The sequence below is a fragment of the Bos taurus genome, chromosome 4 (assembly GCF_002263795.3).
Source record: "Bos taurus isolate L1 Dominette 01449 registration number 42190680 breed Hereford chromosome 4, ARS-UCD2.0, whole genome shotgun sequence".
Taxonomy (NCBI): domain Eukaryota; kingdom Metazoa; phylum Chordata; class Mammalia; order Artiodactyla; family Bovidae; genus Bos; species Bos taurus.
The window spans coordinates 71301102-71326466 of NC_037331.1; the positions used below are offsets into that span (position 1 = coordinate 71301102).

Consider the following 25365-nt stretch of genomic DNA (forward strand, 5'->3'; position numbering starts at 1 on the left):
AGTCAACCACATCTACCTGAAGTGAAGTTCTGATACAAATTTCGTCACTTACCAAATGAATCATCTTGTAAAGAAAATTATTACCAGTGCTAAAAACCTAAGTCTAACTTGCAAGATACTCTTTTTATAAAGCCACCTAACTAGGTAATTTATAATACAGCAAGTGACACAAAAAGTACAAATGGGTTCTCTTGCCCATTTTAGTATTTATTTTCTTAGTATTTTACCCTGTATTATTTGTAACTCTCAGCAAAAATATGTTATCACTCACTTTCAACAAAGTTTGGATGTCAAAAATGTGAAGGGTATTTAATTAAAATCTCGGTTGTCTTCTGCTCATCATCCATTATTAAATGGTAAACTCTATAAAGGGGTGGTAAATACTCATACAACTTCAATTTTCAAAACAGAGCACAAATAACATATACGGAGCCTCTCAATTATGATTTTCTTGGTTATCCCAAGCTTGAGAGAGAGAGTGGGGGAAGAAGCTAGAGTACCAGGCTGTGTAGTCTTCTGGAACAATTTCAGCCTGAAATGGGACTCAAGAAAAATGCAAACTGCTCCCACGAATGTTTAAGAAAAATATGATTCGTCAAGAAAAAATCCAGCAGTTGGCCTACAGAACAACAGAAAATGATTCTGTCTTATATAGAGCTACCAGACTTGCATAAGCCCCCAATTTTTCCAGCGTTCCAGTTTCTTTCCAGTAAAGAAAGAAAAAAATTCATTTTGAAATTCCAAGTGGAAAAGGACTTGAGCAGCATCAATTAGAAAAGGACAAACACATCCCAGAATGTTTTTTCATATTTAGTGTGCAATCTCTACAGGACAAAAACAGAACCATTATAAATGCTACCACTTGTATATTATGTAACCCTAGTCTAAACTAAAAGAAGCATAGACCTTAAAAAGTAACACACTGTGCCAACGTATACTTAAAACATGAATTTAAATATATGACAGATTTCAGATACAGATGACCTCAAAATGACACAACCCCCAAAAGTTCTTTGTTTACTGTAATCAGGCCTCAGAAGACTTGACTATAATCAGGCCTGATACAATTCTACCTTGAGGTCCGTCGTTTCACCAACGTACCGCAACTATCTCCGCATTGGTACCAGCGTGTTACCTCACCTAAAACAGCCGACGAACAGAAGTTTCCGAACGACCATTCGAAAGATTTCACGGGAAGAAATGGCTGCTAAATCATACGCCAACTGAAGAGCATTTTAACGCACCTCAAATGTTCTGAGCCATATAACAAGACGACCAATTGAGAAAGCATCAAGTAAAATTTCAACCATCCCCAAAGGCATGGAAGGGGAGTAAAACGTGGCTAGCTTGACCTTAAACCAGCTGTTTGTAAGTAATGCGGTGAATTTTCTGAGCTTCCCCATCAGCCTTCAATTACCTTCCTCTCCTACCCCCGACCCCTCTTAACGTGCCCCAGCTGATGGAAGTTGAATGGATGGAATCTCCAGCTGTAACCTCAGGAGCTGAGGAAATTGAGACGAAACTCCCAAGAAAGTGTTAAAAAGTCCTTCTGCAAAAAACACCCATCAACCAATCCCCATCCTGTCATCACACCGACCATCGGCTCCCTCCTGGCCCTCCACCTCGCCCAAAAAAGCACCACCCCCCCCCCGCAAAAAAAAAGGAACCTTTTTGGTTCCAGACCAACGTACCCAGAATCGGAAAGCACTGCCTCAGCCGCAAACGCCTCCGGAGCAGCGTGTGCTCGGCCCACAACCACTCTGGCCAAACAACTGGAGTCTCGTGCCTCGGAAGTGGCAGCAGTACTTGCCCAAAGCCTCCTCCCCCAAGAACTCGGAGCTTGGGAGGCAGCGAGAGGCCGGCGGAACCGCCCGCGCTGAGGACCGACCCCCGAAGGTGTCTGTCACGGCCACAACCGCCCCCAGCACGGCTCTCCATTCAAGTCTTAACGTCACTCCCGCCGCAGAGGGTGCCGGCGGCCGGAGGGGGCCCCGCGCCCCCAGCCCCAGCCCTGCCTCCGCCCGGGCCGCGCCGCGGAGCGCGTGGCGAGAGCGGGGCGCGGCGGCATGGGCCAGACACGTTGCCGCGCTCCGCCCGCCCGCCAGCAACCCAGGAGCCGGGGGCCCGGCAGAGCGCGCCCCTCCCGCGCCGGCCGAGCGGAGCAACCCTCGTCGCCCGCCCAAGCCCAGGTGCTGAGGGGGCGGGGCGGGGTCCCCGCGTGGCGCGAAGCCACCAGCAACAGGGCGCCCCCCCCCCCGGGCCGGCCCGGCGCGCGGCGAGACCGTTACCCGAGTGACGTGGGGGCCCCGGCAACTTACCGACTCGCACCTCGGCTTCCTCCGCGCCGCCGTCGCTCCTCTCTGCCCGCCGCCGCTGCTCTTTCTCAGCCGCAGGCGCCACGGAGCAGCCCCATCTACAAACTCGCGGCTCGTAGTTGGGAACTGGAAATGCGGCTCTCACTCCCCTCCGCCTCCCTCTCCCTCCGCCCCCTCCCTCGCTCTCCACTCCACCCGGCTCAGGTCGCCGCCGCCGCCACCACCTCCGCGCGCGCGGCTAGGCTCCCCTCGGCCGCCCTCCTCCTCCCGCCGCCGCCGCCGGGGCGCGCTCCCTCCCGGCCTCGCGCGTGCGCCGGAGGCCGGGGAGCGCGCGCTCGGGCTCGAGGAGGCGCCGCCGCCTCCGGGAAGCCGGGCCCCGCCTCTCCGGCCGAGGCTCCGCGACCAGGTGGGGCCCCCTCCGAGCGCCCGCAGACTGCGCCCGGGCCCGATGCGCCGCCCGTGCTCCGCGGCCTCTCCATGGTGTCCCCGGTCCTGGCCCCGAGCCGCGCCTGCGAGAGGGTCACCAGACCCAATCCGCACCGGCCCTTCCGGGCCGAAATTGCCGCTGTCATTCAGCATTTACAGACGAGCAAGATACTCCCCCGAGCGTGGAAGAGGCTCCCCCGGCCCTTTCCAAGAGTTTACATTCAAAGAACCCACCAGCCGTGGGGCACAAAGGATAAATAGACCTCGAAGAAAAGCCTCCGGAGACTCTGCCTCCTCCCCCTTCACACACACGCCCCTGGTTCTGATGTGTATTTGGCAGGTTCTACAGCGCTGACGAGGTCCTTCATATTCTCCCAGCCCAACCAGGGTGATTCACATCCGAGGAAACGGACGGACACTAGCTATTTTCCTAGCACCGAGGTTCCCGTGGAATTCCCGGTCGGCTCCGCAGGACACTCCCGAGGACAACAGTTGTTTGGATCCTCCCAAACACCTGGTCTTCCCAGGCCTCGCAAGTGGGAGCTGCAGCATTCTTTCCACCTCGACTCCGCAGAAAGCATGATGAACTGGGATAAGTGTCCGGGTGTGCAGATGACACATTTTGACAGGAGTGCAGATTTAATTTTTCAGCTGAACTGAGCAACGCAGTGCAGCAGAGGCTCGGTTTAGAAAAACACAGCGAGGCAATCAGAACTTCCAATTCCTTTAATATCTATCTAATCCCGAGAGATCTGTGAACCCTGGAACCTGTGATGGGGGCTTTTGGCAAAGCTGTTGTGTTCCTCCTGAAACTGAAGAAACCGTGATCATGGTATTTACATTTTACAAAATGTTTACTGCAGTCTTTTCAAACTGTGTATGTAGAAAGTGCAAGTAAAACTTAGCAAGGGAGGAACATCACATCAGGGGGCTTCCTCCCTGCAGTCTTTCCTGGCTCCTCTTGGGCACAGTTGCACTGAACTGCGCAAACAGGCATTTGATAAATGTTTGCAACACGGCCCTGTGGATTCAGAGATGGACTTTCAAGCTGTGTTGTCCACCCCTCCCTCCCAATCTCTGTGAGTGTGGTTAGTCCAGAAGGGAGAGAGAGAATGCTTTGGATGAGGGGTATTAAGAAGGCCCAGTCCCCCAAACAGTGATTTTTCTCTTAGCCTCAACCAAGCATCAAAGATTAATTTACTTTTTCATAAGGACCATTAATTTTGCAAACCAACATGCAGGGGGAGTTTTTAGACTATTAATTTAGAACCTTCTTTCCTGGAACAGCAACCCTGAGGAAGGGAAATTGGAAGCATTTGAGGACACCTGAATGTACTAAGGGATACAGAGTAACTCTGGGCACAGGTGGAGCCTCCCTCCCTTGTGGTCAGCAAGATGAAATGAAAAAGAAGGTGCCCTGGGCCCAAGAGTGATGTAAGGATGCAGAAGGAAAGAATGGGGTTTCTTTTCTCAGAGAATCAACAGAACTTTCAGGTCTTCTTTTTCTGCCTCCTTGCTTACTAGATCCATAAGCGTCCCCTAGGAAGATACCCAGTGGCTCATTCTTGCAGCACCTTACCCAGACTGGCCAACTCTGATTCTCTTCTTCCTTTTGACCTTCAACCTCATCCTACCCAGGGAGTGCCCTGAGTTCCTCTGAGGAAGAGGTGAAGAATGTAATTTCTGCTGTGTTCCTCATCCCTTATAGTACACTTATATTTTCTCCAGGGTCTTCTGGAAGCAATGTACTAACTTCCTACTCCACATCCCACTCCCGAAAATAGGATGACAGTCACTGACCAAGTTTTCTGGAGGGAGACAGGAGTCTCTACCCCTCAAGTCACAAATGTAGTCTTCCCTGACTTACATCTGGGACCAGTCCTGCCCAACTCTCTTATCGCTGCATGTACCAGGAACCCAGTTCATGGAAGCAGCAATACAGGAACAATTATCCTTCATTTATAATTCCAAGTCTTTTCACTATGTAATGACAGCTATTACATTGAGGCTTATCATGCCTGTAAGTCTCAGCCTCATCCTTGGAGCCAGGAAAATGGTTTTGCTCTACATTTGCCTTCGATTGCTTTCCTTCAGGATACTCTTGGCAGGGGAAGTTCTTTTCCAGCGCCTATTTTATCAAATATGATATATTACTATGAAACACTAATTTTTATAAATAGTAGTGCCACATATGACATTCTGCCCTTCCCCTAAACTTTGAAAATGGGACATGCTGGAATAAATTTAAAGTGATTTAATATGAACATTGGAATTCTCATTATTGCTTTCCAGCTCACCTTTCTAAGAGGTCATCATTTCTGAGACAAAACCCATCCATTTCGCATACCTGTTACAAATTCTTTATTCCAGGAAAGGGAATGTTATGCTTGAAAATGATGAGGAATTCTCTTAATGGTTTGGCTTTTCATTTTCTTCAAGGTTACTCTAAAAGGATCATAATTTTGCCAGCCCAGTATCTCTCCTAACTGTAAATCAATTTAAAGTCTGAATTTTGATTCCTAATTCCAGACCATCCATCATTGGCTTTATTTCCTGCTTCAAATATAAACAAAAGCTTCTATACTTTCAATATGATTTTTTTTTTTTCTCTTCTGAGTGGCTTTGGTGCTTCAGAAATTGAGAATTTTGCTAATAGCCCCAAATCTTAGCAAAGCAGGTCCTGCCTGCCTATTTTTCAACTAATCCATCATATTAAGAATGGTGATGCTCTGGGAATATAGCTTTGTGAAAAATTGCAACTGACATGCACCACAAAGTCCAACCAAGCTTTCCTCCAGAATACTTTATTTAGCTTCACCCCTTTTATCTCTGTTCACAAAGCTAGGTCAGATTCCGATTTCCAGCCTCCTTGCTAACCTTTCTAATTCTAGTCTCTTGCTTGCTTGCTTGCAATTTTCCTGACACTTAGAGCAGTACCTCTTACTGTGGGCTGTTTACTGAAATCATCCAGAGAACTTAAACAATCAAAAAAAGACAAAAACAACAATATTGATGGCTGGGTTCCTCCTCTAGGTTAAATCGTTCTGCCCTACAGTCTGGGCACCAGGATTTTTCAAAGCTCTCCAGGTGATTCTAATATGCAGTCAGCGTTAAAAACTACTGAAACGAGTCATCTTCCAAACATTTTATACCAAGTCTTTTCAGAATATTGGGGTGGCTCCAAATTACCTCAAGTAATCAAATTAAAATACCTAATCGTGTGCCATAAGACTCTTTGCCAATTGACTAGAATAGTCCCCTTTCAAAACAGCTTAAATTTATCTCCTTCCTAAAGCTTCCCCAGATTAGTCTCACCTGGCTGCCTAAAGATCGCTGTTCCCAATTCTCTGAGCATTCCAACTGGCAATGGTTTACAAGCCCTTGGACCACAGTTGATTGTGTGTATTATTGTTTTAATCTCGCTTTCATAGATATCTGTCAGAGGCTTTACTTGTAATCTAAATCTCTCTGAAGTCCCACTAGGTCAACAGACAATCTCAAAATAAACAGAAATGTTATTCTTAGCAGCACTTTCTCCTACCTACCAGAAAGAACATTCCCTGACACAGGGCAGTTCTTTTTTTTTTTTTTTATCACTGCAAGTAAAGTCAACAGTTCTAAGAATTTGCATGTTTTGGGGTTGGTTTTTTTTGTTGTTGTTTCTTACGAAAGTAAAAATAGCTTGCATAGCTTGACTGACCATTTACTTTAGGCATTGGAATTTGGCTTCCACACTCACCTCTTAATTGAAACTATACTGAGGCATAACTGACATTTTCACTCATGTGTCCATTCATTCAGTCATTTACAGCGGTAAATGTTGACAATAAAATAATTAACAATACCAAATTACCCCTACCCAATGGTGGAGAATAATGTCAGAAGAAGGCAACCCGTAGTCAGTGTTAGTGTTAGTCACTCAGTCATGTCTGACTCTTTGCAACCCTAAGGACTCTATCCTTGGAATTTTCCAGGCAAGAATATTGGGATGGATAGCCATTCCTTTCTCCAGGGGATCTTCCTGACCCAGGGAGTGAACCCAGGTATTCCACATTGTAGGCAGATTCTTTACCATCTGAGCCACTGTGGAGAATAATAAGTAATTACATGATCACGTGATAAATGCAATATTAAGAGTCTTAGGCAGACACAATGGGGAGAGTTTCTGCTTAATGTTCAAGCAATCCAACTCCTCTGCAGAGTTGGAGGAGTTAACCTCCATGCCCCTGCCTAAACCTCTCCTTTCCTTCTATTTCCCTGTACACCCCAGGACTTCCTTCTCCTTCATTGATTATTCTTTCTCTGCCCTCTTAACTTGCTGTGTCATCTCCTCCACTTCCTAAATGAAAATGTTTCACTTAAGAATGGGAGAGATTTTTGAGGGACAAAGTGTAGACAAAGAAGTGATTCTTGTTTCTCTCAAGAATCTCATCGATACTTGTTGCGTAGTTGCTATGTCATGTCTGACTTTTTGTTACCCCATGGGATTTCGCAGGCAAGAATACTGAAGTGGGTTGCCGTTTCCTCCTCCAGGGGATCTTCCTGACCCAGAGATCAAATCTGCATCCCCTCCATTATTGCTGTGCAGTCGCTCAGTCATGTCCAACTCTTTGCAACCCCATGGACTACAGCACTCCAGGCTTCCCTGTCCTTTACCATCTCCCGGAGTTTGCTCAAACTCATGTCCATTGAGTCAGTTGATGCCATCCAATCATCTCATCCTGTGTCATCTTCTTCTCCTGCCTTTAATCTTTCCCAGCATCATGGTCTTTTCCAAAGATTCAGCTCTTCACATCAGGTAGCCATAAGTATTGGAGCTTCAGCTTCAGCACCAGTCCTTCCAATGAATATTCAGGGTCTATTTCCTTTAGGATTGACTGGTTTGATTTCCTTGCAATCCAAGGGACTCTCAAGAGTCTTCTCCAGCGCCAGAGCAGGTGGATTCTTTACTGCTGAGACACCAGGGAAGCCCTATCGACCCTTAAGGCTCTATCTTCAACGCTTGCCTATCTGTATCTACAGTTCTCTACTCCCTTTAGGGATTCCCTAATAGCTCAGTTGGTAAAGAATCTGCCTTCAATGAGGAGACCCTGGTTCAATTCCTGGGTCAGGAAGATCCCCTAGAGAAGGGATAGGCTACCCACTCCAGTGTTCTTGGGCTTCCCTTGTGGCTCAGCTGGTAAAGAATCTGCCTGCAATAGGGGAGACCTGGGTTCTATCCCTGCTTTGGGAAAATCCCCTGGAGAAGGGAAAGGCTACCCACTCCAGTATTCTGGCCTAGAGAATTCAGTCCATGGGGTCTCAAAGAGTCAGACACACAACTGAGCGATTTCACTTTCACTTTAGGTATGTTTTCAACTTCCTGTTGAATATATCCATCAAGTTAATCCATTCACAGTTCTAAACAACATCTAAAATAAAATGTTTTGCTTCTCCCTCCCTACACTATTCCTCCTGCAGGTTTCCCTTGTGCCTTCTTTACCATCTCCCTAACACACACAGCCTGAACCCAGGTCCCTTGAAATTTGCCTTTTCAATGTCATTCATGGGAGTGGGTTCTCTTGTTCATTTCCTCTGTCCCTCCAGGAAGACTTCTTGCCCTGTCCCACATGAACCTGAATGCCAGATGTCAGTCACATCATCCTTGCCTCCTCACTGCCAGTGAAACGCTATTCACAGGTCATTCACAGTGACTTTCAAGACTACCCCACCCCCACCTGCATGGGGGGATATTACACATCAGTCACATCGTGCATCTTTATATTTCCACCCCTTTGTTTTGACAGGAATGCCTTGCCCATTTCTGCTGGCCCCAATGCAAGCTTTTATGCTCATCTCACATCCTCCTTTTCCACTAAAACTTATCTGCTCCACTCCAAACAGAGGCAACTGTTTTCATTTGGATTCTTGTAACATTTTATCTCTTACAGCCCTTTACCTATTCTGCTTCACAATAGCATCATTCGTCTTCGAATATTTATCTTAATACTCTTTACACCACAACTGCCAGCCTCATTTCCTACTTGCCTGTAGATAAGAATACAGGGTGCTATGTACAGGAATGCTTGGCACAATAATACTCATAGTAGGGGCTCATTTATTGAAACAGATAAAGTTATTAGATGGTGGACTTCTAAAATTAAAGATAATTAAGTGGAAGAAATATTGCTAATTAGAATGGAACTCTTGCTCTTGAATATACAAGCTACAGCTGAGAAGCTCTTCCAAGGGAAATTAGATTTCAGGCAGGGACCCTAATTGAGCTACTTGAGTTGAACCCAACAGCAGCCAGCCGTTATGTCTAATTAACCCTTTTGGAGTCTCATTTAAAATTGGCTTCCAAATTCCACCTTTCCTATTTATACATGAGCGAAAAAATTAAAGGCCATTATACTCAGGCATCAAAAGTAGATTTTTAAAGATATGAAAACAGAAAAAAAATGTAAAGACTGAATATATATGGCATTTATATGGTATCCTAGGTTCACTGGATAGGCAGAGAGGCATGAAGTCCTGAAGGGCAGAGGTCTTCATGAGGAGTCTTATGGCATTAGAGTGACACAGAATGTCTGATAGTCATTAAGTACAGAAATAAAGGGCAAAACTCAAAGTCCCATGTGCCTCTGGAAGACTGGAGGGCAGACTTGAGGGCAAAAGCAAGTGAAGAAAGTGAGTGCATAGGCCCCTAAGATGTTTTTGTTTCATAAATGAATGAAACATGGTCAGGGGAGTGGGAACAAAAATGAAGTAGGAAATAGGTCTAAATGTAGGGGGTGTGTCGGGTGGGGGGTGGGGGTGTGTGTGTTACAAATAAATCCAAGAACTTAATAGCCCATTCTAAAATGATGCCCGGAGAAGGCAATGGCACCCCACTCCAGTACTCTTGCCTGGAAAATCCCATGGACGGAGGAGCCTGGTGGGCTGCAGCCCATCGGGTCTCTAAGAGTCGGACACAACTGTGTGACTTCACTTTCACTTTTCACTTTCAGGCACTGGAGAAGGAAATGGCAACCCACTCCAGTGTTCTTGCCTGGAGAATCCCAGGGACGGGGGAGCCTGGTGGGCTGCCGTCTATGGGGTCGCACAGAGTCACTGAAGCGACTTAGCAGCAGCAGCAGCAGCAGCAAAATGATGCCATCTTCATGCTAGGAAGTACAGGGCACTATATTTCTCTTTACAATCATCAACTGTTTATAAATCTCAAAAACCAGATCTTTTTGGTAATCCTGTTTTGGTAATAACAGTGAGTAATAACAACTATCTATTGTGTGCATGCCTATGTGGCAGACAGTGTTTTCTGTCCTTTATATCCTATTTGAATCATTATTATCATTGCCATTTTACAAATGAGGAAACAAGTGAAGATTAAATTAATCTGCCCAAGGCTCCCTAACTATGAAGTGTTCAAGTCAGTTCAAGTGCAAAACTCCTGCTCATTCCCACACTTCATACACAGAGTGCTTTGTAACTCTCAGGTTAATTCAACTGGAATGAATTATAGTACAAGTCACCACAATTAAGGGTTCTCCATAACATGTTATTTAACTCAGATTCATCACCATGATTTTCAAAGTTACTGCCTGTTTTAACAAAGTAGAATTTGTGAAAAAGCTATGTTTGTTGTTTTTGTTACAGTAGAACTATATTATAGAAAAGTGCACGTTTTTTTCTGAATTAGACTTTTAAAGAATTTAAAAAGTGATAAATGAAATAGAAAATAAACAACACATTTTAAAAGGGTTTCTGCAAAAATATACAATGGAGAAAAGAATTTTTAACAAGTGGTGCTGGGAAAACTGGTCAACCATGTGTAAAAGAATGAAACTAGAATACTTTATAACACCATACACAAATATAAACTCAAAATGGATTAAAGATCTAAATGTAAGACCAGAAACTATAAAATTCTTAGAGGAAAACATAGGCAGAAAACTCTCTGACATAAATTATAGCGAGATCCTATAGAACCCACCTCCTAGAGTAATGAAAATAAAAACAAAAATAAACAAATGGGACCTAATTAAACTTAAAAGCTTTTGCACAATGAAGGAAACTATAAGCAAGGTGAAAAGACAGCCTTCAGAATGGGAGAAAATAATAGCAAACAAAACTGACAAAGAATTAATCTCCAAAATATACAAGCACCTTATGCAGTTCAATACCAGAAAAACAAACAACCCAATCAAAAAGCAGACCAAAGAACTAAAAAGACATTTCTCCAAAGAAGACATACAGATGGCTAATAAACACATGAAAAGATGCTCAACATCACTCATTATTAGAGAAATGCAAATCAAAAGCACAATGAGGTATCATGTCATGCAGATCAGAATGGCTGCCATCAAAATGTCTACAAACAATAAATGCTGGAGAGGGTGTGGAGAAAAGGGAACCGTCTTAAACTGTTGGTGGGAATGCAAACTGGTACAGCCACTATTGAGAACAGTGTGGGGATTCCTTAAAAAACTGGAAATAGAACTTCCATATGATCCAGCAATCCCACTGCTGGGCGTTATACACTGAGGAAACCAGAATTGAAAGAGACACATGTACCCCAATGTTCATTGCATCACTGTTTACAATAGCTAGGACATGGAAGCAACCTAGATGTCCTTTGGCAGATGAATGCATAAGGAAGTTGTGGTACATATACACAATGGAACATTACTCAGCTATTTAAAAAAACACATTTGAATCAGTTCTAATGAGGTGGATGAAACTGGAGCCTATTATACAAAGTGAAGTAAGCCAGAAAGAGAAACAGCAACACAGTATACTAACACATATATATGGAATTTAGAAAGACAGTAACAATGATTCTATATGCAAGGCAGCAAAAGAGACACAGATGTAAAGAACAGACTTTTGGACTATGTGGGAGAAGGTGAGGGTGGGATGATTTGAGAGAATAGCATTGAAACATGTATGTTACCATATGTAAAATAGTTGACCAGTGCAAGTTTGATGCATGAAGCAGGGCACTCAAAGCCAGTGCTGTTGAACACTCCAGAAGGATGGATGGGAGAGGTGGGGAGAGAAGTGCAAGGGGGGTTCAAGATAGGGGGACACATGTGCACCCATGGCTGATTCATGTTGATGTATGGCAGAAACCACCACAATATTGTAAAGTAATTATCCTCCAATTAAAATAAATAAATTTTAAAAAATGCAGAAAAAGATTTCTTTCACTCATTTAGTGGTACCTGGTCATTATTTAGCTATTAACACATTGCACTGATGATAGTTTGGTAGCACAAGTACTTACCACATAAAAAAGGAACAGAAAGCATCTACTCAGCCTCACTAAGTGTAAATCCACTTCCCTATTGGGAAAGAATAGCATTAAGAGTAAATGAAACACTTAAAAAATATAACATATCACTTATCTACAGCAGCACATTTAAAAGTATTATTCTAGTTTTTTTTTTCTCATTGTTGGTTAACTTTAGCTTTCTTAGAGAACTTGATGGATGCAGAGATACACTCCCCAGATATACTCTTAAGGAAAGACTTGTTGACCCAGCTTACGTATGAAAGATTTTTCTGCAGGACAGCTGGCAGAAGAAAGCCTCCAGCTGTTAGCCCTCTCGGGATGAAGTCAGCTGCAGAAAGCCCAAAGATGTGCCCCAAGCCCTTCACAGATTGGTCCACCTTAAACGACTCGTGGAGCAGGAACATGTAAAGGCCCAGCCACTTCAGCCCATGTAACAAGTCTGAGAGGCCATTTTAGCTCCAGACACACTGCGGGGTCATTTGAGGCTGTTATTCAGGCCTGCATCCTACCTGGATTTCTCCCCCTGCTAAGTCTGGCTACCTTGGCCTTCCTTTCACATGTGTTCATCCAAGTGTACCTGCTGAACTGAGCACACAGAACTACCTCAGAGTCCACCTTTAGAAAACCCACCAGGTAACACAGGAAAGGCTTGTCCGACTCTTTGTGACCCCACGTACTCATCCATGGAATTCTCTAGGCCACAATACTGGAGTGGGTAGCCTTTCCCTTCTCCAGGGATCTTCCCAACCCAGGGATCGAACCCATATCTCCCACCTTGCAGGAGGATTCTTTACCAGCTGAGCCACAAGGGAATCCATGTAATGTGATAGTATGATACAAAGGAAGAACTTAGAATCAAAAGCTCTAGTTTATATTTCTGAATTCACTACTTTTGAATTGGGTAACCTTGGGTATATTAGTCAGTAGATGAGAACTTTCCTGATCTGCAAAGTGGTGTAATAGCACTACCTTACAGGATCTTTTAAGGACTATGAATTAAATGTGTAGAATGCCTGGTACAGGTGTTTGCTCAGGAAGAGATTATTATGCATTAGAGAGTTTTATGACTGCTATTATTTTCACAACAGTTGTAGATGAGCAAATGGCCACTTGCTAAATATCTTTAGTGCATAATTATGAGCTAAGAATACTCTTAATTAGATTATCTTTCCTTTCAAAGAAGACCAAGTTTCCATTGTATCTACTATTGTCAAACATTTATCTGGAAGTTCTAGCCAGTGAGGTAGGAAAAGAAAGAAAAGAGATCTAATATTAACATAAGAGAGAGACAAAGTGATCATTATTTACAGAAGATGAAATTGTCTCTCTAAATGACCAAAGACAATCAACTAAAACAGCAGAGAGAAATAAAAGGAAAGACTTGAAAGACAGTCAAATCTAATCAAAACTTATGAAATGCAATTGCTTTTCCATAGACATAATAACAAACTAGAACATTTAAAAAGAGCATTTCCTATTTGTTAGCAACAAAAATATGCCATATCAGAAACTAAAATGTAAGATCATAGTAATTTAAATATGCAGTATTGGAGAAAGAATAGGTAGCTAGAATAATGGAACAAAGAGTCATGAAACAGATCCATGTATGTATGGAAATTTGGGAAGGCAAAAGATATTACTTATAATAATGGACATAATTTGAAAAAATGGTGAACTGGCAAAACATTTAAAAAATACCTTCCAAAAATAAATTCCAGATGAATTGAAGATTTAAATCTAAAAGATAAACCATACAAGGAATGAAAAGAAAGTACATCATTACACCAAGACAGAAACTGTATCAAAAGACTTAAAATTGTGACTGCATGACATTATTTGGAGAAAAAGATGCCATAAAATAAGTTGAAAATCAAATGATAAATTTAGAAACAAAATTGAAAGCCATGACAAAGTCTTTCATATATATAATGACTCATATATAAAATCCTCATATATAAAGACTATACAAAAATCAGTATGAATATAAATAATCAGATCTAGTTTCAATTAATAAATGACAAATGTAAGCTTAGTTGAATCCATGTTCTTTAGGATTTACCTTATATACTTGATAATTTATGAAAATTAATGAAAGTGTCAATAGAATAGGATCTAGTTGCTTAAGTTATTCTTTAATACTTTAAAAGTATCAAGAATCTTTTAAAAGAGAGGATTATTTGAGTGAACTTTATTCTCAAAGTATAGAAATTGTACTTATTTAAATTAAAGCATTTTGCATGGTACCTAGCGGGGTGCTTCACACAGATGGGTGTTTAATGATGATGATGTAGTCTGTAATAATGTTCATACAATATGTGAAATATTTGGTAATCATGTGGACTTCTTTATGACAGCAAATATGACTGATTAGATCAATATCATTTGCATATCATTATGGGCTTGATGTGTTTTCGTTCTCTTCTTACATTTTAATGATATCTTAGTATGCTAAAAGAATATTAGCAGGATTATGACAATGTTTTTCATAGTATATCCTTTATGGGAGGTTTTTCCAGTAGTCATGTGTGGATGTGAGAGTTGGACTAAAAAGAAAGCTGAGCACAGAAGAATTGATGCTTTTGAACTGTGGTGTTGGAGAAGAGTCTTGAGAGTCCCTTGGACTGCAAGGAGATCCAACCAGTCCATCCTAAAGATCAGTCCTGGGTGTTCACTGGAGGGATGGATGTTGAAACTGAAACTCCAATACTTTGGCCACTTGATGCAAAGAGCTGACTCATTTGAAAAGACCCCGATTCTGGGAAAGATTGAAGGCAGGAGGAGAAGGGGACGATAGCGGATGAGGTGGTTGGATGGCATCAGTGACTCAATGGACATGAGTTTGAGTAAACTCCAGGAGCTGGTGGTAGACAGGGAGTCCTGGTGTGCTGGGGTTCATGGGGTTGCAGAGTCGGACACGACTGAGTGGCTGAAATGAACTGAACTGAACTGAACTGATGGATAGAAAAAAAACAGTGACGTCTTGTGAGGTGTTACTATATAAATAATGAGTACATATTACTTTGGAAATATTGTGCTATGATTTTTTTAAACCCAACCAGAGTATAGGCTACTTGTTGGCAAAAGACTTGATTTCTATTCCTTTCCTAGTAGTTATTTGCACCAGGTAGGTGCTTACTAACTTAACCAATTCAACTAATATTTATTTCTAGTAGCTAATATCTGTGTCAGATAATATGCTGGGAACTTGAGAATGAAGGTGACTAAAGGCGTGATTCTTGTCCTCATGGAACTCACAGTCTATACAGGAAAATAATTAAACAAGCAAATATATTAGATTCAATGAAGGTGCTCCATAGGGATAGTCTAGCTGCTATGGGAGCACATCATAGGAATTCTGACCTCACCTATTGTTATCCCAGAATAGGGGAATTATTTTCAGTCTCTATGATTGAGATCAAACCAGTCAATTCTAAAGGAAATCAACCTGAATATTCATTAGAAGGATTGATGATGAAGCTGAAGCTCCAATACTTTGGCTACCTGATGTGAAAACCTGGTTCAATGGAAAAGACACTGATGCTGGGAAAGATGGAAGGCAAAAGGAGGAGGGGCGCCAAAAGATAAGACGATTAGATAGCATCACCAATTCAATGGACATGAATTTGAGCAAACTCCAGGAAATAGTGAAGGATGAGGGGCCTGGCATGCTATAGTCAATGGGGTCACAAAGAGTCAGACACTCCTTAACCACTAAACAGCAACAACAAAAACTGTGTTCTAAGGCTATACTAGGCACTTTTCACTTCATTTTCAAAATACATATGTATTTTGAGAAATACATAAATATCTTCAGTTTATGGACAAGGAAGCTTATATGTCAGATTGTTTAAGGGACTTTTTAAAGATGATACAGTGTACTGATTTAGACATGGCCTTATTAGAGTGAATCTTGGCTCTGCCATCCATGCACTGAGTAGACAAGTTCCTTGATGTCCTTAGGAATCAGTTTCATCCATCCGTAAAAATGGAGATAACGGTGAACATCAACTGAGTTAACATATACAGAAATTAATAGCACAAGACCAGGCACTTGGCAAAGGCTAATTAAATGGTAGCAAAAAATAAAAAAGGCCACAGAGCTATTTATTAATTCATCGTAACACTTATTTTTTATTTAATAGTATATATCAGCAGAAGCATTGTGCTGATTACATACAATAAAACAGTCCTTTAAGCCCACAAACTTTTCAGCAGTATGGAAATATACAAGATCTGAAAAAGTTCACTACTGGTTCCAAAACAATGAAAAGAAAAAACATGACAAAACATAAAAAAAATAAGTATCTTATTAAATATCTACAAAATACTATGTTAATTTAGTATTTCATTTTATTTAAAAGTAATTTCTAGGTCAGGTTTCCCACTTTGGGATAATTATGATTTTGCTTAATGATTGCCTAGAAATCACTGCCCTTTGAGAATTAAACCACTCATTTGTAGCTAAATAATTTTAAAAGCAAAATTATAAAATCTTTAAAAATATCATAGCAAAAGAGTTATATTAACGGTGTGATATGAGTTCATTTTAACATACACAATATAAAGTATGAGGCGCTCAGGAAGAGTTAAGGGTAAAATGGTTCTGTTTGTTAAATATTAGCTGTATGAAGCCACCTCATCTACTTCATATGTGATCTCATTCTCAATGAAGTCAGAGTCCAGAAGAAAAATGGACATACAAATAATTATTATACTGCTGCTGCTGCTAAGTCGCTTCAGTCGTGTCCGACTCTGTGCGACCCCATAGACGCCAGCCCACCAGGCTCCCCTGTCCCTGGGATTCTCCAGGCAAGAACACTGGAGTGGGTTGCCATTTCCTTCTCCAATGCCTGAAAGTGAAAAGTGAAAGTGAAGTCGCTCAGTCGTGTCCGACCCTCAGCGACCCCATGGACTGCAGCCTTCAAGGCTCCTCCATCCATGGGATTTTCCAGGCAAGAGTACTGGAGTGGGGTGCCATTGCCTTCTCTGAATTTTCATACTACCATGTTACAAAGAGTGTAATCACATTTTATATGAAGTACCATAGTGATATAAAAAGGAAGTAAGATCAATCATATAAATAATTCAAAGAAAACTTCTTACAGATGCTTGAGGCAGGGCTTAAGGAATTAATAGCAAGAAGATGTCAGGTGAACAGGGTTCGGGAAAGAGCAGGATACTTGCCATGGGGACCAGACTTGGAAAGTCAGGAAGGCATGAAGCCATTAGGTGTGTTGTGAGGAGTGTGCACACTTTTCAGGAAACATCTAGAGGTGGAAGCAAAGGAGATGAGCCTGTAAAGGCAGATGGAGGATGGTGGATGGATCACCCCTGCAGCAGCTTTGCCTTGAGAGCAATGCTAAGACACTAATTGCTTTTTAAAAAAAAATCATATTTCTGGTTCAAAAAGATTACTCTGGTGATACCGTGGATATTCTTTTGGAGATCAGGGAATCTGTGAGGGAACATTGATCAAAACCAAAGAATGAAAAAAATGAGTAGCAAAGGAAACCCATGTTTGTTGCAGACCTAGTGTGTGGCTAAGCCTCTGGCACACACACCATCTCATTAACTCACAAGGCATGCCTGTGGGATGGGTCTAATTCCCACTTTAAAGAGGAGGAAGCTTCAGAAAGGTCAAGTTATTTTTCCAATGTCAGGCTGTTAATAAGCAGTTGATGTGCATCAAGAACAAGTTTCTGTGATTCCAAATCATTTGGATATTTGTTTCTGTACCATGTGGACTTCCCAAGGGTAGACCCTAAGGGTTTAAATTAAGGCAGTAACAAGAGCAATCAGAAGCACAGACAAAGTCTGAGAGATGTTGAGATGACATGGTCTTCCAGATTTTGTGTCTGGATGTAGGGAATGAGGAAAGGGTCTAGGATGACTCCCAGCTGTGGGGAAAACGTGGGAGGAGGTAGAAATGCTTATCTGGGGCAGGGTGGTGGTGGTGGTGAACAAGGAATTTCAGAAAAGCATAGTGGAAATGGCTGGGAAGGTGAGCAGGCTGGCAAAGCAGTCTTTGGCAAGGAAACACAGAGAAGTCAGGAGAGAAGACTAATCCCTTGGGAGCTTCATTTATACAAAGATGTTGAGCATGAGCGGCAAGGTGGTATCAACTGGCTTTGAGGGCTCATTTGGATAATGTTTTAGTTTTAAAACAAATATAAATCTTAGGAAAGAGAATTTGGTTTGCTACTGAAACAAAACAAAACCCCACACTGTAGCCAGGTGCACAGTTAGACATCACATTCACCACAGTTGTTTCTACAAAGCAGTTACTGAAGCAGAAGAGAATGGACCGTCTCCCAGCGCTCAGTCAGAAACAAACCTGGGCCAGTGGCCTCTGGGCAATCTCAGGGGTACAGGCAGCCATGGGGGCCTTCTGGAATCTAGCATCTGGATATGGTCTTTTCATTTGGTCAGGTCTTGAGTGGGGACAGGTACACCAGAGAAAATATGCTCACACTCTTAAATTTATCTTACTGTGTCAGATTAGTGGAAGTTATTAGATTAGAAAAAGGATGAAGTAAATCAATTAAAGTTGGTAGTTATATTAAGGAATCCCAGTGTTCTATGGTTACAGACTGGAAGAGTCAAGAGCCTCCTCTTGGGACTTGTTAGAAATGCCAATTCCTGGGCCCTCCCCAAGACCACTGGCTTAGAATCTAGTTGCTTTCTGGAAAGAAAAGGGTACAATAACATGCATGCCTCAAAGCACTACCAACCCCTCCTCTCTGTAACCCTTCACTCCCCAATTTTTTCCTAAAAATTGAAGGATCATATTGCTTCCTCAAAACTGAGAGATATTCAGAATGTGTCCAACACATTTTGTGATGCTATCCTTTGGAATTAGAGAAGATAATAGATATAGAGGTGGGAGAGGCCTTTCTAAGCTACAAACCAGAGCAGAAGTTATAAAAGAAAACCCTGATAGCTAGGCAGTAAAGAGTATGCCTGCAATGCAGGATACCTGGGTTCAAACCCTGGGTTGGGAAGATCCCCTGGAGAAGGGAATGGCAACCCACTCCAGTATTCTTGCCTGGAAAATCCCATGGACAGAAGAGCCTAGTGGGCTACACTCCATGGGGTCGCAAAGAATAGGATACGACTGAGAGCGACTAACACATATCAGCCACATAAAATTTTAAAACTCTTCAAAGTAAAAACTCAGCATATAAATTAAAATGCAAATTATAAACTGAAAGGTATACCACATGTGGCAGGCAAAAATTTATTATTTACTTTATTTAAAAGGAAAACACTCTTACAAATAAGAGAGAAAAAAGATAGCCATCCCAATAAAAAAATGGCCAAAGCATAGACATGAAAAAGCAATTCACAAAAGATGAACTACAGAATCCAGTGAATGTTTGATCTCATGAGAAATCAAAGAAACTTATTAAAATGAGAAACCAATTTTCACCTACAAATTGGTTTAAAATTTTTGATAATAAACATGTAATATTGAGGGTATGAGAAAACAGACATGATCATAAAATGCTTTTGAACACAGAAGCTGGTGTAACTCTTTCTGATAATGCATTAAAAGTCATGAAAACATGCATGATCTTTGATCTAAAAAGAAGATCATGTTGATCCAAAAAGAATTTATCCAAAAGAGATAATCATGGATATTCACAAAAATTTGTCTGTAAAAATATTCATCTTAGTATATTTACAAGAAAGAAAAATTGAAAACAACCTAAATTCTACAATAAGTTGCAGGTTTGTGTCCCTAAGTTACTGTGATGCTTTTAATAACTATGATGTAGATGAAAGTGTAATAAAATAAAATCATGTTTGTAACATACTGTTAAATAAAAAGTCACCTAATAAAAGAATAAGAATAGTATCTCAGCCTTATAAAAATATACTTGTGTATTTGTATATCTCTATTTCTATCTCTAACATTTATATCTACAAGAATGAAGAAGTATAATGTTTTGAAGGCAAGCACTTTCTCTAGTGTAGCCCCAAACTTCAGAACAGTTGCTGGCATATAGCAGATACTCAAAAATATTTGTCTGTTAAAATGTTAACAATCTTCTTCCCTTCATATTGGTGAGCTTAAGGTACTTACAAATGTGTTCTTTATGTACCTCTATATCTCCAAAACTTTCTATAATACATTCCTTTTTCAGTCAGAGAAAGAAAATATATTCTAATTTTGAAAAAATAATTACTGGATAAAATTAGCTACCTATAGACAGAACTTGGACTTCCCAGGTGGCCCTGGTGGTAAACAGCCTGTCTGCCAATGCATCAGACATAAGAGAAGCAGGTTTCATTCCTGGGTTCGGAAGATTTCCTGGAGGAGGGCATGACAACCTACTCCAGTATTATTGCCTGGGGAATCCCATGGACAGAGAAGTCTGGCAGGCTATGGTCAATAGGGTTGCAAAAAGTCGGACGTGACTGAACACTCACACTGCAGACAGAACCTCAGAGCTCATTGTCAATATCAGATCAGATCAGATAAGATCAGTCGCTCAGTCATGTCGGACTCTTTTCGACCCCATGAATCGCAGCACACCAGGCCTCCCTGTCCATCACCAACTCCTGGAGTTCACTCAGACTCACGTCCATTGAGTCAGTGATGCCATCCAGCCATCTCATCCTCTGTCGTCCCCTTCTCCTCTTGCCCCCAACAATTCCCAGCATCAGAATCTTTTCCAGTGAGTCTACTCTTCGCACGAGGTGGCCAAAGTACTGGAGTTTCAGCTTTAGCATCATTCCTTCCAAAGAAATCCCAGGGCCGATCTCCTTCAGAATGGACTGGTTGGATCTCCTTGCAGTCCAAGGGACTCTCAAGAGTCTTCTCCAACACCACAGTTCAAAAGCATCCATTCTTCGGTACTCAGTCTTCTTCACAGTCCAACTCTCACATCCATACATGACCACAGGAAAAACCATAGCCTTGACTAGACGAACCTTTGTTGGCAAAGTAATGTCTCTGCTTTTGAATATGCTATCTAGGTTGGTCATAACTTTCCTTCCAAGGAGTAAGCGTCTTTTAATTTCATGGCTGCAGTCACCATCTGTAGTGATTTTGGAGCCCAGAAAAATAAAGTCTGACACTGTTTCCACTGTTTCCCCATCTATTTCCCATGAAGTGATGGGACTGGATGCCATGATCTTCATTTTCTGAATGTTGAGCTTTAAGCCAACTTTTTCACTCTCCACTTTCACTTTCATCAAGAGGCTTTTGAGTTCCTCTTCACTTTCTGCCATAAGACTGGTGTCATCTACATATCTGAGGTTATTGATATTTCTCCTGGCAATCTTGATTCCAGCTTGTGTTTCTTCCAGTACAGCATTTCTCATGATGTACTCTGCATAGAAGTTAAATAAACAGGGTGACAATATACAGCCTTGACGAACTCCTTTTCCTATTTGGAACCAGTCTGTTGTTCCATGTCCAGTTCTAACTGTTGCTGCCTGATCTGCATACACATTTCTCAAGAGGCAGATCAGGTGGTCTGGTATTCCCATCTCTTTCAGAATTTTCCACAGTTGATTGTGATCCACACAGTCAAAGGCTTTGGCATAGTCAATAAAGCAGAAATAGATGTTTTTCTGGAACTCTCTTGCTTTTCCCATGATCCATCAGATGTTTGCAATTTGGTCTCTGGTTCCTCTGCCTTTTCTAAAACCAGCTTGAACATCAGGAGGTTCACGGTTCACATATTGCTGAAGCCTGGCTTGGAGAATTTTGAGCATTACTTTACTAGCGTGTGAGATGAGTGCAATTGTGTGGTAGTTTGAGCATTCTTTGGCATTGCCTTTCTTTGGGATTGGAATGAAAACTGACCTTTTCCAGTCTGGGGAGGCCTTACAAATAGCTGGGAAAAGAAGAGAAGTGAAAAGCAAAGGAGAAAAGGAAAGATATAAACATCTGAATGCAGAGTTCCAAAGAATAGCAAGAAGAGATAAGAAAGCCTTCAGCAATCAATGCAAATAGAGGAAAACAACAGAATGGGAAAGACTAGGGATCTCTTCAAGAAAATCAGAGATACCAAAGGAACATTTCATGCAAAGATGGGCTCGATAAAGGACAGAAATGGTATGGACCTAACAGAAGCAGAAGATATTAAGAAGAGATGGCAAGAATACACAGAAGAACTGTACAAAAAACATCTTCACGACCCAGATAATCACGATGGTGTGATCACTGACTTAGAGCCAGACATCTTGGAATGTGAAGTCAAGTGGGCCTTAGAAAGCATCACTATGAACAAAGCTAGTGGAGGTGATGGAATTCCAGTGGAGCTATTCCAAATACTGAAATTTGATGCTGTGAAAGTGCTGCACTCAATATGCCAGCAAATTTGGAAAACTCAGCAGTGGCCACAGGACTGGAAAAGGTCGGTTTTCATTGTCAATATGGGGCTCATTAAATTTGAAAACCCAATTCAGTCGAGGTGAGCCAGGCAGTGCTGTAGGAAGTGCAGCAAATTTATGATTATAATTCACAAAATGTAGGCCTATTCAGCTGCTCTGTGTTGGCCTTGGACTATGATTTTAAAAGTTTTCCACCCTAAAAGAGAGAGCTCAAGATTTTTACTTTAAGGATGAAATTACATTTCATTCAAATTTAGCGTCGTGCTTCATAATACATCCAGTTTGTTTCATTTAAAATATCTGAAATTGTTTACCACTGTGTAAGATGGATTACATTCTCCATGCTATTCTACAGCTTGTGTGCCCACCGGTGCTCCTCATGGGGGCTTCTGGAGTGTTGTTTAGGCAAGTGTGGGAACACAGTGTTAGCAAGCAGGATTAGCAGACTGCTAAGATGGAGTAACAGAGACAATTTGTTAGCGTGTGTTCAGAAGAGGGGTAGGTTGGCTAATTGACACCAACATGCCATCTGCTTGGCAGGTGTGTCTCGTCAGTGAAAAATCTCAAGGCGAGGATTAAATGAGATATAAAGTATTGAGTACAAAGTCTGACATGAAGTAAGCTCTCAATAAATGCTAGCTGTTATTATTACCAAAGAGAGTTCTCACACCCAGATGTTACTACCACTTACATGATCAGACTAATTACTGTTACTCTGATTCAAGGTGCACCAAGCCATGTTCTCATCCAACTACCCAGGCATATTTTTCCCTCCAGGAGGGGATGATCAAAATAACTTCATGCAGCCATATATCTCTTTGCACATTGATATGTGAATCAGTCAAAAGATACTGGACATCTCTTTGTGGGCAGCACAACAAATTCTTTTGCCCATGGAATGGTAAAATAGACCTTGGATGTGGTGATTTTATCAAGGTATGGCTATCTCTTGAAGCAAATTTGGACCATGGGTCTTTTCTAATCAACAATTTAGCTTATTTCCCTAACTACCATTAGCAGGAGTATAATTTTCAAGTAGGTCTCAAATTCCCTAAAGCACATTTCATAGCCGACAGAAAAAAATGCATTTCATAATGTGATCCAGAACATATATTGAAAGTTTCATGAAACAATACCTACCCGTATTTTATTAATTATCTAAAATTAGAATTCTGGGCCAACAGTCACTGTCCTGGGATCCACATATGAAAACTGACTGTACTTCCTGCTTAGTCTATATTTTCTTCCCTCTCTGTTCATTCCATTGCTCAGTCTGAACTGCCATGGTCTATGCTTTACTCATATCCTCCTCCATTCGTGACTCCTGGCCAGCCTTGAGCTCTCAACAACAATATGAGCTCACCTACTTCTTATGTCTACAGTAACAGTTAGTCTTGCTTGGATTTTTCAGGATACTTTGAATATTTTATTCTATGACCCTTGGCTTTGGATCATATATGTTAATCGGTCTAAGTCCTCTAGTTTGCCCTGGCCTCCTCAATTCTGACCTCAACTTCACACAGAGGATGTGTAGTGACTGAAGAAACTTCCGTCCATATTAAATGTCCTCATTCACTCACTTGTGCCAGGCACTGTTCTGCAGGCCACCAACTTCAATTTGCCTACAATTTGTCCATTCCAGTCTGCCTCCATTTTCCAAGAATAGTCTCCATTTTAAGACAGAATAAGTCCTTTTTGCTTAGTTCTTAGTGTGTGTATGTGCTATTTTATGAATGACTAAGGCTTTCTGGGCAGTCGCAGACTATCCCTCTGATATGGTTCTCTTTTCAGCCTGATGATTGCTTTATTGTAGACACAGGGAAATAATTCCTGGAGTCAGAGAACTATGGACTCAAATCCTTGTGCCACCTGATTTGTAACCTAATCAAAGTTTTGCAAAGATTAAATACAATAAATAAAAATTATACTGTACTATCTGAATGCTTAGTGAGTCATCTAGCATATAATAGGTGGTAAGTAAATGTTAATTCATTCTCCTTACTTTTTTCTAGTTAGTAATGCATGAAGATAAAATAGAGTATGGTAGCATGGTAATGTTAGCAGATTTTAAACCCTTACACTGTGCTAAATACATCTTGTGCCTTATCTGAGCTAATTTTAGAACAACTCAACAGGATTCCTTATCATTTTACAGATGAGGAAAGTTGAAGTGCAAAGAGATTAAAGAGATGGCTGAGTTCAAAAAATTAGTAAGGTGCAGAGCTGTATGTGAATTCTCAAACTAGAAAGACATTCAGACTTCTGACCCCATTTATGCAATGAGATCCATTGGGGGTCAGAATTCCCTATAGATTAAAATCAGATTGCTTATTGCATACATAATGATATTTCTTGCCTCTCCCCAAGATTCTCATCTAGACTTCTTCCCATTATCCCCCACCCTCCATTAGCTTAGGACCAAGTCTTGGAAAAGTCTTGGGCATGATGTAGTTGGAAGCAGCTGCTGAAATTTATGATAAAACAAAAAAAACAGTTATGAACCACTTGACTATTATTTTTCCACTCACCATTTTGCATAGTTGTGCAGCTGCTGCTGCTGCTGCTAAGTCGCTTCGGTTGTGTCCGACTCTGTGTGACCCCATAGATGGCAGCCCACCAGACTCCCCCATCCCTAGGATTCTCCAGGCAAGAACACTGGAGTGGGTTGCCATTTCCTTCTCCAATGCATGAAAGTGAAAAGTGAAAGTGAAGTCGCTCAGTCGTGTCCGACTCTTAGCGACCCCATGGACTGCAGCCTACCAAGCTCCTCCGTCCATGGGGTTTTCCAGGCAAGAGTACTGGAGTGGGGTGCCATTGCCTTCTCCAAGTTGTGCAGCACTCAGTATTAAATGTTCTGAACTGACTCAGCCAAGGCCAAGTAGATGCAGGCTCTGTCGGAGCATTTAGTTTACTGCCTAGCTCACAGAGCCACCTGCCTTGATGCTACAGCCTCTCTAACACATTTTTGTCAATTCCAAAGGCCATGAGGTTGGAATGTGCCTA

General features: G+C 41.7%; 1 protein-coding gene across 7 annotated transcripts in view; it reads right to left on the reverse strand.

Moving 5' to 3' along the window:
* Nucleotides 1–25365, reverse strand: part of PALS2 (protein associated with LIN7 2, MAGUK p55 family member) — a 165352-nt gene that overhangs the window by 133518 nt on the left and 6469 nt on the right. For 3 of the 7 annotated variants that reach the window (XM_002686869.7, XM_059885897.1, XM_059885896.1), the window contains exon 1: nt 1692–2038. The exons of 1 other annotated variant lie outside the window; for it this stretch is intronic. In XM_002686869.7, coding sequence (XP_002686915.1) covers nt 1692–1938 — 247 coding nt within the window. In that variant the 5' untranslated portion in view covers nt 1939–2038. Of the gene's footprint in view, nt 1–1691; nt 2049–2318; nt 2474–25365 lie in introns of those variants that run through there. 3 more of the 7 variants (XM_010804340.4, XM_015469877.3, XM_010804337.4) reach the window with 3 other exon arrangements.